The sequence below is a fragment of the Syngnathus scovelli genome, chromosome 13, assembly GCF_024217435.2.
Source record: "Syngnathus scovelli strain Florida chromosome 13, RoL_Ssco_1.2, whole genome shotgun sequence".
Classification (NCBI taxonomy): domain Eukaryota; kingdom Metazoa; phylum Chordata; class Actinopteri; order Syngnathiformes; family Syngnathidae; genus Syngnathus; species Syngnathus scovelli.
Genome location: NC_090859.1, coordinates 15532867 through 15547112, shown reverse-complemented (window position 1 = coordinate 15547112; position 14246 = coordinate 15532867). Strand labels below are relative to the sequence as shown.

Here is a 14246-nt window from a genome sequence, read left to right as displayed (position 1 = left end):
ACATTACACCATGAGCACACAGCACATTAGGCCATGAGCACACAGCACATTAGACCATGAGCACACAGCACATTAGACCATGAGCACACAGCACATTAGACCATGAGCACACAGCACATTAGACCATGAGCACACAGCACATTAGACCATGAGCACACAGCACATTAGACCATGAGCACATAGCACATTAGACCATGAGCACATAGCACATTAGACCATGAGCACATAGCACATTAGACCATGAGCACATAGCACATTAGACCATGAGCACATAGCACATTAGACCATGAGCACATAGCACATTAGACCATGAGCACATAGCACATTAGACCATGAGCACATAGCACATTAGACCATGAGCACATAGCACATTAGACCATGAGCACATAGCACATTAGACCATGAGCACATAGCACATTAGACCATGAGCACATAGCACATTAGACCATGAGCACATAGCACATTAGACCATGAGCACATAGCACATTAGACCATGAGCACATAGCACATTAGACCATGAGCACATAGCACATTAGACCATGAGCACATAGCACATTAGACCATGAGCACATAGCACATTAGACCATGAGCACATAGCACATTAAGCCATGAGCACATAGCACATTAGACCATAGCACATTAGACCATGAGCACATAGCACATTAGGCCATGAGCACATAGCACATTAGGCCATGAGCACATAGCACATTAGGCCATGAGCACATAGCACATTAGGCCATGAGCACATAGCACATTAGGCCATGAGCAAATAGCACATTAGGCCATGAGCACATAGCACATTAGGCCATGAGCACATAGCACATTAGGCCATGAGCACATAGCACATTAGACCATGAGCACCTAGCCCATTAGACCATGAGCACCTAGCACAATTAGACCTTAGCACCAAACCACATTAGACCTTAGCACCTAACCACATTAGACCTTAGCACCTAACCACATTAGACCTTAGCACCAAACCACATTAGACCTTAGCACCAAACCACATTAGACCTTAGCACCTAACCACATTAGACCTTAGCACCTAACCACATTAGACCTTAGCACCAAACCACATTAGACCTTAGCACCAAACCACATTAGACCTTAGCACCAAACCACGTTAGACCTTAGCACCAAACCACGTTAGACCTTAGCACCAAACCACATTAGACCTTAGCACCAAACCACATTAGACCTTAGCACCAAACCACATTAAACCTTAGCACCAAACCACATTAGACCTTAGCACCAAACCACATTAGACCTTAGCACCAAACCACATTAGACCTTAGCACCTAACCACATTAGCCACTAGCACCTAGCTTCTAGCACCTAACCTCTAGCCTCTAGCACCTAGCTTCTAGCACCTAACCTCTAGCCTCTAGCACCTAGACCTTAGCACCTAGACCTTAGCACCTAGACCTTAGCACCTAGACCTTAGCACCTAGACCTTAGCCTCTAGCACCTAGCCTCTAGCACCTAGCCTCTAGCACCTAGCCTCTAGCACCTAGCCTCTAGCACCTAGCCTCTAGCACCTAGCCTCTAGCACCTAGCCTAACGAACCAAAAATATGACATCACAAAAAACAGAGTATGACATCACAAATGCAAAACATCATCCCAAAAAAGACATCACATCACCCCACATGCTCTTTTAAAATAACTTGGCCAATGCGTTTGTCTATTTGATTTGCTGCAAATCCAAATTATACCTAAGGATGGTGACAAATCTTAATATTATACTTAATAGGACATATTAAAGACTCTTTTGAATAAGTTCATTAACTTAATTGTTAGTTAAATCATTTTAATTATGATTTTGTATAAATACCAGGTATAAACAGAAAATATACTACACAAAATGGGCAGTTTACTTGTTTGAAAAAGAGTGGGAAGTAAGACTTATTTCATTTATTTAAACGGAAAAAGTAAAACTTATTTATTTAATGGGAAAAATGGATATGGTGGAATTCCAAATTTCAAAAATGAATGAATGAAGTCATTTCAATTATGATTTTGGATAAATATTAAGTATGAACATAAACACGACTGCAAAAAATGGCCAGTTTACTTGTTTAAAAAGGACTAGGAAGAAAAGACTTATTTCATTTATTTAAATGGGAAGAAGAATTATTTAGTTTAATATATTTTTGTTCCCAGGCAAAATTGGATTTGCTGCAATTGCAAATTTCGACAAATTACGGTTCCAAATATTGACTTGAGACCTGATGGGACGTATTAATAGCTAATTTGATAGAAGTTGGTCATATGAGCAAGTGGAGTAACATGAGATCTATTCTCAATTACACAGCACACACAACTTTGGATCTTCTGAATGAATGAGTGAGTGGGTGAGTGAGTGAATGAATCTTATTTGTTCATTTAAATTATGACTGTATAAGTACTAGGTATAAACACACAAAATGGCCAGTTTACTTGTTTGAAATGGTGTGGGAAGAAGTAATCTATCCAATTTAAGACAAATGTAGTTACCTCTAACATTGTGTTACTTTATCTATTGTTGTCTGTGACTTCCAATGAATAAAAAGGAAGGAAGGACTCACCGGAGACGTCTTCGCCAACATCCAACCGTTGGACTTTTATCCTTCTTACAGTGGTAAACGTACAGCCGACCAACACCATAGAACCTAAAGGAATGAAAGAAAACTTTAACATTTGGCCTCAAGCAACATTCGCAGATACAACACAATGTGACGTGCGGGCTTGGGGCTCGTTCGGGTTAAAGGTTGAGGGAGGGGCCCTCGTTTTAAACTACTTTTTTCAAAAGGAGTGGGAACAAGCAAGACTTAGTTAATTTATTTAATGGGAACATGTAAGACTATTTTTCTTCCCTGGCAAAATTGGATTTGCTGCAATTGCAAATTTCAAAAAAGTACGGTGCCAAATCTTGACTTGAGACCTGATAGGACGTATTAAACACTTAGTTACATTGATAGGAGTTGGTAATAAGAGCGAGTGGACTAGCCGTGGTTGAATGGATGAATGAATGTTGAAAGTAATTTAAATTATGACTTTGTTTAAATACTAGGTATTAACAGAACATCTACTGCGCAAAATGGGCAGAGTTTACTTGTTTGAGAAGGGGTGGCTTATTTAAGACTACGACTTATTTAATCTGTTTGTTCCCAGGCAAAACTGGATGTGATGCAATTCCAAAATTCACCACATGATGGTGCCAAATTTTGACTTGAGCCCTGATAGGACATATTAAACACTGGATTACTACTTTGGATCTTTTCTTATATTACTTTGCAACAACATACTCGGTAAGAGATTAGGCAGTATAATCACATATGTTAACTTAAGAGTGCCCACACTCAATTTACTTATGGTTATGTGTAACATTAATTACTGTTAGGCATCATTTGAGCAGTCTGATAATGTACCAAATCTTTGAATTGAAGAATTTGTGATTTAACAAATAGCTTATTATGTTCAGGGTAATCAGATTTGTATATAATTGTAATGGCCGTCTTTTGAAAACTATTCTGAATTACAACTTTGGATCTTTTCTCATATTACTTTGCAACAATATACACGGTGACAGATTAGGCAGTATAATCGCATATGTTAACTTGAGAGTGCCCACACTCAATTTACTTATGGTTATGTGTTAAATCAACTACTGTTAAACATGAAATAGGAGGTGTTTAACATAAATGGAGGAAGAAATGGGTACTCACCATTGTGGCGACTGGTCAATGATGCGAGCCTCCAACTGATTTGTATATTCATTCTTCTGACGGTGGAAAACGTACAGCCGACCAACACCGAGGAACCTAAAGGAATGAAAGAAAACTTTAACATTTGGCCTCAAGCAACATTCGCAGATACAACACAATGTGACGTGCGGGGTTAGGGCTCGTTAGGGTTAAAGGTTGAGGGAAGGGCCCTCGTTTTAAACTACTTTTTTCAAAAGGAGTGGAAACAAGCAAGACTTATTTCATTTATTTAATGGGAACATGTAAGACTATTTTTCTTCCCTGGCAAAATTGGATTTGCTGCAATTGCAAATTTCAAAAAAGTACGGTGCCAAATCTTGACTTGAGACCTGATAGGACGTATTAAACGCTTAGTTACATTGATAGGAGTTGGTAATAAGAGCGAGTGGAATAACGGTGGTTTAATGGATGAGTGAATGTTGAAAATAATTTAAATTATGACTTTGTTTAAATACTAGGTATTAACAGAACATCTACTGCGCAAAATGGGCAGAGTTTACTTGTTTGAGAAGGAGTGGCTTATTTAAGACTAAGATTTATTTAATCTGTTTGTTCCCAGGCAAAATTGGACGTGATGCAACTCCAAATTTCACCACATGATGGTGCCAAATTTTGACTTCAGCCCTGATAGAACATATTAAACACTGGATTACTACTTTGGATCTTTTCTTATATTACTTTGCAACAACATACTCGGTAAGAGATTAGGCAGTATAATCACATATGTTAACTAGAGAGTGCCCACACTCAATTTACTTATGGTTATGTGTTACATGAAATACTGTTAGGCATCATTTGAGCAGTCTGACCAAATCTTTGAATAGAATTTGTGATTTAAGAAATTTCTTGTTATGTTCAGTGTAATCAGATTTGTATATAATTCTAATGGTCGTCTTTTGAAAACTATTCTGAATTACAACTTTGGATCATTTCTTATATTACTTTGCAACAATATACTCAGTGACAGATTAGGCAGTATAATCACACATGTTAAATTGAGAGTGCCCACACACAATTTACTTATGGTGATGTGTTAAATCAATTACTGTTAGACATAAAATAGGAGGTGTTTAACATAAATGGAGGAAGAAAGGGCTACTCACCATTGTAGCGCCTGGTCAATGATGCGAGCCTCCAACTGATGTGTATATTCATTCTTCTTACAGTGGAAAACATACAGCCAACAAACACCATGTAACCTAAAGGAATGAAATTAAACATTAACATTTACCCTCAAGACATTCAAAGATACAAGGCAACGCGACTACGTTTCAGCTAGGGTTAGTTACACATAGCTATTACACAGTGAACGCTAGCTACATCGACAACTTTAGTCAAACTACACAAAAGTAAATCTCTTTAACCACAATGAGTTGTATTTACCGTGTACGCTCTAGACGGCCCAGTTTCAAGCAGAAAATAAAGATATATCTGTTGATATTCGTCGTGTTTGTATCCGCTGTCGCGCTTACGGCCATTTCGCGCCCACGGATTTGAATCTTGGCGGGAGTTTCCCCTGTGACGTCATTTCGACGTCACATTACTGCGACGTAATACCCGCTTATCTAAAACGGCAAAGTTAAAAGTAGAGTTAAATAAAGTTTTATTTTTTTAATCAACGCAATAATTTACAACCGTTGACCAGGGAGAATTGTCGAAATTCGGCGTCTGTGGCTGGCAGCAGACGCCGAGCTCGACGTCCCCACCTTCGGCACACTCACTCGCTTTTCGGGGCTACAAAAGTACTTCTTTTTAAAAACAATGAGTTGTATTTACCGAGTACGCTCTAGACGGTCCAGTTGCAAGCAGAAAATAAAGACATTTCTGTTGGTAATCGTCGTGTTTGTATCCGCTGTCTTGCTCGCGGGTTAGCTACTCAGCCACACATTGCTAATGCACAGTTAACGCTAGCTACATCGACAACTTTAGTCAAACTACACAAAAGTAAATCTCTTTAAACACAATGAGTTGTATTTACCGTGTACGCTCTAGATGGTCCAGTTGCAAGCAGAAAATAAAAATATTTCTCTTGTTAGTCGTCGTGTTACTATCCACTCTGTCTCGTTCGCTACCATTGTTGAAAGCCCCGCCCACAGATTTGAATTTCCCGCCTATTGACGTCATTTCCGCGGCACATAAATGCGACGGCAAAGTTAAAAGTAGAGTTAAATAAAGTTTTATGTTTTAATCAACGCAATCATTTACAACCGTTGACCAGGGAGAATCGTCGAAATTCGGCGTCTGTGGCTGGCAGCACTCACTCGCTTTTCAGGGCAACAAAAGTAGTTCTTTTTAAAAACAATGAGTTGTATTTACCGTGTACGCTCTAGACGGTCGAGTTGCAAGCAGAAAATAGAAATATTTCTCTTGTTCGTCGTCGCGTTACTATCCGCTGTGTCTCGTTCACCGCCATTGCCGGATTCCTACTTCCTGTTGAAAGCCACGCCCATGGATTTGAATTTTGGCGGAACTTCCGCCCATTGGCGTCATTTCCGCGTCACATGACTGCGACGTAGCAGATGTCATATAGCAACCGCTGTTTTGTACAGTAGACTTACCTTATTACGTCGAAACAATGGCGCACTGGTTAGCATCGCCACCTCCAAACATTATGGTACGGGTTCGACTCCCGTCTCATTACTTTTTCTTTTCTCCCTTGTGTGTATGTATATACCTTAATATTATTTTTATTGTTATCATATCAAGGAGATTGTATCTCAGGGTTTATTTAGTCCAGAAAATTATTTTAGTCTTGGTCCGGACCAAAAGCGCTGTTTTATTTAGTAAACTTACAATTTTACTCGCCGGCGTAGTGGCGCACTAGATAGTACGTCCGACTCACGTACATCGTGTTGCGTGACCAACACTAGGTTCAGCATTATTTTATACCTTAATATTATTTTAATTCTCTTAAGGATATCGTGTGCTCGAGTTTGAGGGCGCAGAGTTAATGTTTCAACGCGTCTTTGCTGACATCACAGTTGCTCAGCGGTTTTCTGAAGCTCAGCTGTGATTGGCGGTTAACTGAGTAACCGTGATGTCATTTTCCTGCAAGTACCAGAAACGTGTTTAAAAATACAAAGTGCCACGGGCTTACCTTTCAAAGGCACATTTGAATGCATTGGCAGATTTGTCTGATTCAAAATGTTTGCAAGAAAACGACACAGAATTAGGAGCATGCACATATTAAAATAGACTCGAGAAACTGGGACTTGTTCCATCCCATTGCTGAATACAGGACATCTGCACTGCCACGCCCAACCAAATATTTACATACCTCTTTGACTCAACCTAAATAAAGCGAGGCAGCTCATGGGAAATTGACATTTTTCTTCTTTTAAAATCATTTTCTTGTGTATTTGAAGTCTCCAGCAATGTCGAAAAGTGTCATATATATATATATATATATATATATCCCTCTCCAGGTGCTGCAAAAATACCAGGACAAACCAAACAAGGTAATGGGTTAGTAAAATCCGCCATGTTTATTACTCGGAGAGACTTTTGTAGTCCAAACGACTCAAGGATGCCGAAGTGGATAGATCAAAATGATGTACGTAAAACATAACATGTTTGTTTTTCTCGACGGCGATTTTCTTGTCCCACTCGTGAGGCAGTCATGACACTTGGCAAAGAGCGAAAATCAAATTATGAATCATAAGGCACAACATGTCATATTGTACTAGTAAATCAGAATGATTGGTTTGCCACTTGGCACTATGATCATTTTGCAACTGCGTAGCTAAATTCCCTTGTCCCCTAAACATACGCATAGGTCACTGTTTATCTTGAGAGTTCACAGGAAATTGGCTGCAAATGTTTGCAGGCCGCATTTTGCGTGTATCGCTGGAATTACGAAAGCCGTGTATTATTATTTCATAAATGCACCCTATGTTCTATTTCCTGTCTTACAGTCTTACGTCACCGTAGCGGAATCCAAATGTGAGAGACCTGTGCTTGCGGTTGGAAGTCACGTTATGAAGACGTCACAGCTTGGCTTTGGCCAATTGATCCCTCAGCTCCAGACAGGCAATGGTGGAATAACTGCAACTGATAATGAGTCCGACGTCAGCTCCACATATACTTCCTGAGTCGACAGCGGCGGAGGCCGAAGATTTCGATGCATTTAACGATTTGGAGTGACAGGGATATTTTGGTCAACGTGTTATTTATGTTACATTTATTTGAATAACTGTTAATTTTACGTCAGTTCCTCGTTACCATACCGTATGGCAGGAGTGGGCAATTCCGGTCCTCGAGGGCCGGCCGGTGTCCTGCATGCTTTCTCTGTCACCCTGTTGCAACACACCTGCTTCAAATGGTCAGATAATTAGCAAGGTCTGCAGAAGCTGGATAACAATCCTGATCATTTGAATCGGGTGTGTTGCAGCAGGGAGCCCTATAAAACATGCAGGACACCGGCCGGCCCTCGAGGACCGGAATTGCCCACCCCTGCCGTATGGTTTAGCCTGTTGTTGCCTATTCTTGTCTGTTCTTGATGTTGGATTTTATCAAAGTTCCGCCAAACATGCCACTTACGTTTTTTTTTCTTTATTATCCATTTTATGGCTGTGGTTGCGACTTGTACCCCTGAGCGACGGAAAACACGGTAGTTAGCAATCAGTAGACCAGCTTAAAAAAAATGTATGTTGATGTAACACAACATATGTTTATACACGCGGTTGAAATGAAAGAGTGGGTTGTTAACACAAATGAACATTGGAATATTAAACATTTCTTTGTAGTTATGGACCTTGTGCGTTCTCCATTGAGCCTCTGACCTGGCCAAGCTGTTTCAGAACTCCAGGTCCCAGCCTGACTCGTCATCAGGGGGAGGGCCCTCGGTGTCCAGGGGGAAGTCGTCAAAGTTGCTGTTGTCCAACGGGCCGTCCACCTGATGGCAAACGCGTACAGCGCCGCAGAGCAAAACACCTTCAGCGGCGGGCGGTGGGTGTCACACTCGGCATGCCGCGTCTTTGATGACGTCACAGTTGCTCAGCTGTGACTGGGTTAACTGAACAACCGTGATTTTCTGCAAGTAGCAGCAAAATGCACAAAGCCCTGCGATGGTTCAAAGATTTGGCTGCCGTGTCATATTATTAGAGCGGACTGCCTCTCGGAGCTCACGTGCGAGCCCTGCAGACGGCAAAGCACTTCCAGCCCATGCAACCGAGGTGCCGCTAAAGGGGCGCCAACTCACCCTTGGCATAAAGGGACAGTCCAAGGTTCCCTGGCGGAGGCCATCCCAGTTGAAGCCCTCGAACCACCTGATTGCAGGAAGAAGAGGAGGGACAATGAGGGCGCGGACAACCGCCATCCTGCACGTTATGTTACTCACTTGTGCTTCTGGATGTCCTTTACGCCGTTCTTCTGGTTCCCGAGACGTTCCGAAGGGTTGTCCCTGACACACACACACACGCGCACGCTTACGACGGCCATCTTCAGCACTCGAATTCTATCATCTCCTCTACGTCTGCTCCCTTCTCGCCCAGTTTTCCCAAACAGCTCCGACGTGAGCCGACTGTGAACGAGCCGCAGTCGACACCAAGTGGCGCCCCGATGAGCATTTGGACGTCAATCCAAACGGAGCGCGGCGGGCGAGAAGAGCGCCAGGAAGCGTGCCTTCTGTGAGCGCACAATTTGGGGCCGCTGCGCAAACTGGCCCTCTTGCGACCTCACCTCTCTTAGCTAAGAAGGGCAAATACTTGGTAGCCTTTGCTGGGCCACAACCTGCAGAGTCTCTTGATGAGGTTTGCGGCACTCTTGGTGATCTTTTTGGGGAATTCCACCATGTCGATCCCCCTCAAGATGATGTTGTACGTCTTCATGGGATCCGAGCCGGAAAAGGGCGGACTGCGGGACCGACCAGGAAGGGATCAATGCGCTGCTGAAGCCCGCTTGGTAATGCCAATGCGCCCGCCCGCCCACCTTCCACTGAGAAGCTCAAAGACCAGGATCCCCAGGGACCAGCAGTCGGCCGAGCTGTCGTGACCTTTGTTGAGGATGATCTCGGGGGCCACGTACTCGGGGGTCCCGCAGAAGGTCCAGGTCTTCTTCCCCAAGCCCACCTTCTTAGCGAAGCCAAAATCCACCTAGCGGCCAGACGCACACACGCGCCGCGTCACGCCGCCGCTGTTGACGAGTGCCTTGAAGACTCACCAACTTGGCGTAGCCTCTGTGGTCCAGGATGATATTCTCCGGCTTGAGGTCTCGGTAGATGATCCCTTTACAGTGGAGCTCCGCCAGAGCCTCAATAACGCACGCCGTGTAGAATCTTGTGGTCCCGTCGTCAAAGGAGCCCCTGGTGGCACAGAAAGGGACGGCACAGAAAGGGAGGGCACGCTTGCGACGTCGGCGTTTGGGCCCATCTTCGTGGCTTTCAAAGGACGCGGCCGGCGGTGACTTCGCACACAGCGACAACGTGCTCATCCCGACCCGATACCCACCTGTCTCTTAAGAGTGTCCACAGCTCTCCGCCAAGACAAACCTCCAGCAGCATATACAAGTATTTGGGGTCCCGGAAGGTGCGGTACAACCTGCGGACAGGGACGCATTCACTATGCTTCAGAACAGCTGGCGGTGGCCACTTATGAGGGGGAAAAAAAAAACAATGGGCTTGAGGCCGCTGGCACGCGGGCACCTCAAACCTGCGCTTGGCACCCCAGAAGCTGGACTTGTACTTTGCCTGCTTTGGACATGAACGGAGGGACTAAACAGTGACCTGATGATGAAGGGGCTGTTGACTTCCATCATGATGCGCCGTTCCGACAGGATGTGCTCTTGCTGCCTGGTGTCCAGAATGTGGCGCTTCTTCAACACTTTGAGGGCGAAGGAGCGCCCGGCATCGCTCTTGAGCTGCACCTGAAGGCGACGCGGCCGCACGTCACCAGGCGTCGGCACCACGGCCGCCGGCGCGGGGACCCACCCACCAGCTCCACGCGGCTGAAGCCACCCATGCCCAAGGTGCAGACCACGGCAAGGTCGTCGAGCGTCACGCCGGAGAAGAAGTCGTCCTCAGCCGGGCACCTGCGCACGTGCGTTAGTGCAATCGCGCCTCGACGCCGATAGAGAGTTTGTCGCCGATGTACACCACTTACTTGGCTTTGACGTGCTCGTCGTCTCCCTGCTTGCGGTCCACTTCCTCCAAGCCGCTGATCAGCTGCTTGAAGGACCTGCGGAACAAAGGAGAGTGCCGTGAGGCGGCACGAACCCGACTGAGGAGCGGCCTCACTCCTTCAGATGATGTGGAAAACACACAAGGACGCCAACGACTCCAAATGTTCTTTTGATTTTGGTTTGTGTCGAGCAAGTTTCTGCCGCATTTGCTTCCATGAAGGCATGACAGTAGCTGCTGGGATAAACAATGACTTCTCAGCCATGCACGATGTTTGCCTTGTCTGATGTGAAAGGATGGAACGTGGCTGATGTGTGTGTGTGTGTGTGGGGGGGGGTTGTTGTAGCCTTTGCATTGCCCGTCTGGAAGGGGGGAAGGGGGAATAATGACAGCTGGAGGGAAATGTTCGTCTTGGATTCACAGCCCTGGCCACCCCTGCTTCAAACCAAACCACCTTCAATGCTCACTCTCTGTCTACCACCAGACAGGTGACAGCGCCCTCTGCTGTCACGCTGGCTGTACGCACATCTTCCCTACGAGACAGGAAAGGCAGCACGTTAGATGGATGGCAGGAAGGCACGGGCGACGGCGACGTGAACGGCGGCAGCGCGCTTTCACCCTTTCAGTGCTTGCTCGCCAAACCAGTCGCCTTTGGACAGCGTCTTCACCGGCACCTGCTGACCACTGGGGGCGCTCTGCTGCCACACCGTCACCTGCACATGCTCACAAGTGAGATTTTACACGAAGGAAGCCAAAAGTCATACCGTGCGAGGCCGCGCAAAGCAAAAGTGAGCAGACTTTGCTCGATCCACTTTGGCAGCGCACCTTACGGGCATGCACGGAATGAGTAGAAAAGCTCACCTGCCCTTCACTGATAATGAAGAAGGTGTCTCCCGTGGCGCCCTGCCGGATGATGTAGTCGCCATTGCTATAGTGAGTCTGATGTGCGCAGACACACACACACACACACGGGGTCACATGACCAGAGAGTGACACGTCCAGGCGGGTTTGGACTCACCTCCTCCAGAACGTCAGCCAGCTTGCTGAGAATGTCCTCTGGAAGGGCCTGGAAGGACGGAACGCTAGCAACGGGGAGATGCCACGTCATTTGGACGTCACGCTGCTGCCATGTCACGACGTCAAGGTTACCTGCGCAGGAAGTCCGTGTACTGGGAATGCTTGATGAGGCCGGTCCTCATCATGATGGTCTGAAAGCCCTGCCGATCAATGGCCCACAACTTGATGTCGGTCAGAGCTGCACGCACGCACGCACGCACGCACGCACGCACGCACGCACACACGCACACACGCACACACGCACACACGCACACACACACGCTGGAGGATGACGCCTGGACTGGACCGGCCTGAACTCCGGTCCTAGCTTCAGGGGGCGCTGTCGTGTGCGCGTGCGCTATGGTGTACCCGTCACCGTAGCCGTGCGCGTGCAGTTGTACAAGATGGCGAGCTCGCCAAAGACTTTGCCGGGGCCGATGGTGCACAGCTTTTTGCCTTCTTTGCTCACCTCCACCATGCCCTCTGTGGACGGACGCAAAAGGGAAAAGGGGAGCCGTGACTCGGAAGCAAAAGCTGCAGTGACCCACCCTCTAGAACAAAGACGCTCGATCCGTCGTCGCCCTCCTGGATGACGCAGCAGCCTTTGTCCAGGCTGGTGGGCCGCATGCAGTCCAAGATGGTGAGGATCTGGAAACGGGGCGGACGTCAAAGCGTGAGCAAAACAGACGGCGAGTGTGTGTGTGTGTGTGTGTGTGTGTGTGTGTGTGTGGGGGGGGGGGGGGGGGGGGGGGGGGGCTTCTCACCTGTCCGTGTTCCAGATGCTTCATGAAGTCATTGTCCATCAGCGCTCTCTGGATCAGCTCGCTGGACCTGCACGCAAACACACTCTGGCTCCAATGGGGCAGGCACCTTTCTCAGGGCCGGCCTTCTCGGTCTCCCACGAGCCCGACCGAGAGGCAGCATCGGCTTGAGTTAGGAAGCGTCGCCTCTGCGCAACACACACGCCTCACAGCTCTTTTTTTTTTTTCCACAGCGGAAAGGAATGGTCCGAGCCGCAGATGTAACGATTGAAAAAAGTCTGCAAAACACAGAACGAAAATAACATAAGCTCACTCTTTGCTCTTGCAGTAGCTGGTGAGCGTGACGTCGGTGAGTCGGGCAGGATCTAGAGCGCTGGGTTCTGCCGATATGGCTTGTCTCTTGGTGCGCTGAGGCTCATCGAGTGACGGTGCTGGCATTGCTGGAGCGCCACTTGCTGGATGCAACCAAAAAAAAGGTGAAAAAAAAGTTAAAAAAACATAACCTCCGCCCGGGCGGACCTCAACAGTTCCGTGACTCAGCAGAACGTTTTGTCACACCTGCGTCAGGTGTCTGTGCAGCAGCAGTATCGTCGGTGCCCGGCATCAAACTACGATGACGGTCCAGCTCGGCCCGCAAATGTCCAATCAGGAGATCTTTGGCATCCAGTTCTGACTCCAGCTCCTCAATCAGCGCGTCTCGCTCCGTCAGCTCCTCAATCTTCCGCTGCAACGCCACCTGCAGGTCACGCAGCATGCCGCCGCCTCTCTTTGTTGCCGCCATCAGCCGAGTGCTCGTGCCCTACAAGACAGAGGCTCGTGCGCAGTCAGACGCGCGCAGACGTGGTTGCGCAGGTCACTCCACGGTTTCCATACAAAGGAGCTGATGAGGAGAGCTTAAGTGTGGCTCGGAATAAAACAACATAGTGTAGGCGCAAAAATAATAATAATTCATTCAATTTATATAGTGATTTTCAAGGATCCAAAGACGCTTAAATGCTCTGTCTGTTGTTTTTCATTCAGCCTGAACAATGCCGGCTTAAAAACCGCCCAGCCCAGTTTGGTTCTAAATTGGACCAACCCAAGTACAGCGAAACCTTACGAACATCTTTTGGTAACATTTTGGGGTCTCGAGATGGTTTTTCCCCTCTGAGTCATTGACTCCTTTTGTCCTCTATCGTTCACAGAGCCCTTTGACCATCTGTTGGTTGTTGGGTTTCATTTTCAAAGAGGACGAAGTAAAAACTTTTTTTAAAAGAGGACGAAACAAACGCCTGCCTTACCTCCTTGTTGTGACTTCAGCACGCTTCTGGAATGAGGATTTGGAAGAAAGTTCTGTCGGCGCGTCCTCGGATGAGCTATTCACACGTGCATGCGCACAGGTGACTTTGACAGCTCCTCCTCAGAAGAAAAAAAAAAGCAAAGAATCTGCCACAAATCTTCGCGTTGAAGAAAACGAAGAACTGTGAGCGAAACTTTTAGCTTGTGTCAGAAGTCATCAAAGATACAAAACGAGTATGATTTGACATAGGATAAACATATCACCCCACCCCGAACTATAGGCCTGGAACTG

The 14246-nt window shown here is 46.4% G+C and overlaps 1 protein-coding gene and 1 long non-coding RNA gene across 11 annotated transcripts; one reads left to right on the top strand and one right to left on the bottom strand.

Annotated features, from left to right (window-relative positions):
* The first annotated feature begins 5967 nt into the window (after nucleotides 1-5967).
* Nucleotides 5968-8497, top strand: LOC125979475 (uncharacterized). The gene is made up of 2 exons (XR_007485338.1): nucleotides 5968-6359; nucleotides 7660-8497. It is a non-coding gene; the product is annotated as an uncharacterized lncRNA (long non-coding RNA).
* LOC125979469 (cGMP-dependent protein kinase 1) lies at nucleotides 7208-14097 on the bottom strand. Of its 10 annotated transcripts, none has more exons than XR_007485327.2 (23): nucleotides 13957-14097; nucleotides 13235-13475; nucleotides 12990-13131; nucleotides 12680-12746; nucleotides 12464-12563; nucleotides 12285-12398; nucleotides 12009-12114; nucleotides 11878-11941; nucleotides 11721-11798; nucleotides 11478-11572; nucleotides 11327-11392; nucleotides 10843-10917; nucleotides 10675-10771; nucleotides 10467-10606; nucleotides 10192-10281; nucleotides 9905-10046; nucleotides 9674-9837; nucleotides 9476-9598; nucleotides 9084-9146; nucleotides 8946-9012; nucleotides 8499-8639; nucleotides 8285-8335; nucleotides 7208-7795 (listed from the first exon to the last, which is right to left on the bottom strand). XR_007485327.2 is itself a non-coding variant. In XM_049737713.2 (22 exons), exons 2-21 carry the CDS (start codon nucleotides 13455-13457, stop codon nucleotides 8541-8543), a joined length of 2115 nt encoding a protein of 704 aa, XP_049593670.1. In that variant the 5' UTR covers nucleotides 13458-13475; nucleotides 13957-14097; the 3' UTR covers nucleotides 7208-7795; nucleotides 8499-8540. The 10 variants fall into 10 exon arrangements, 3 of the variants coding, with proteins under 3 accessions (XP_049593670.1, XP_049593672.1, XP_049593673.1); XR_007485329.2 differs by having other exon boundaries at nucleotides 7972-8335; nucleotides 8527-8639; XR_007485330.2 differs by having other exon boundaries at nucleotides 8527-8639.
* Nucleotides 14098-14246: the final 149 nt, after the last annotated feature.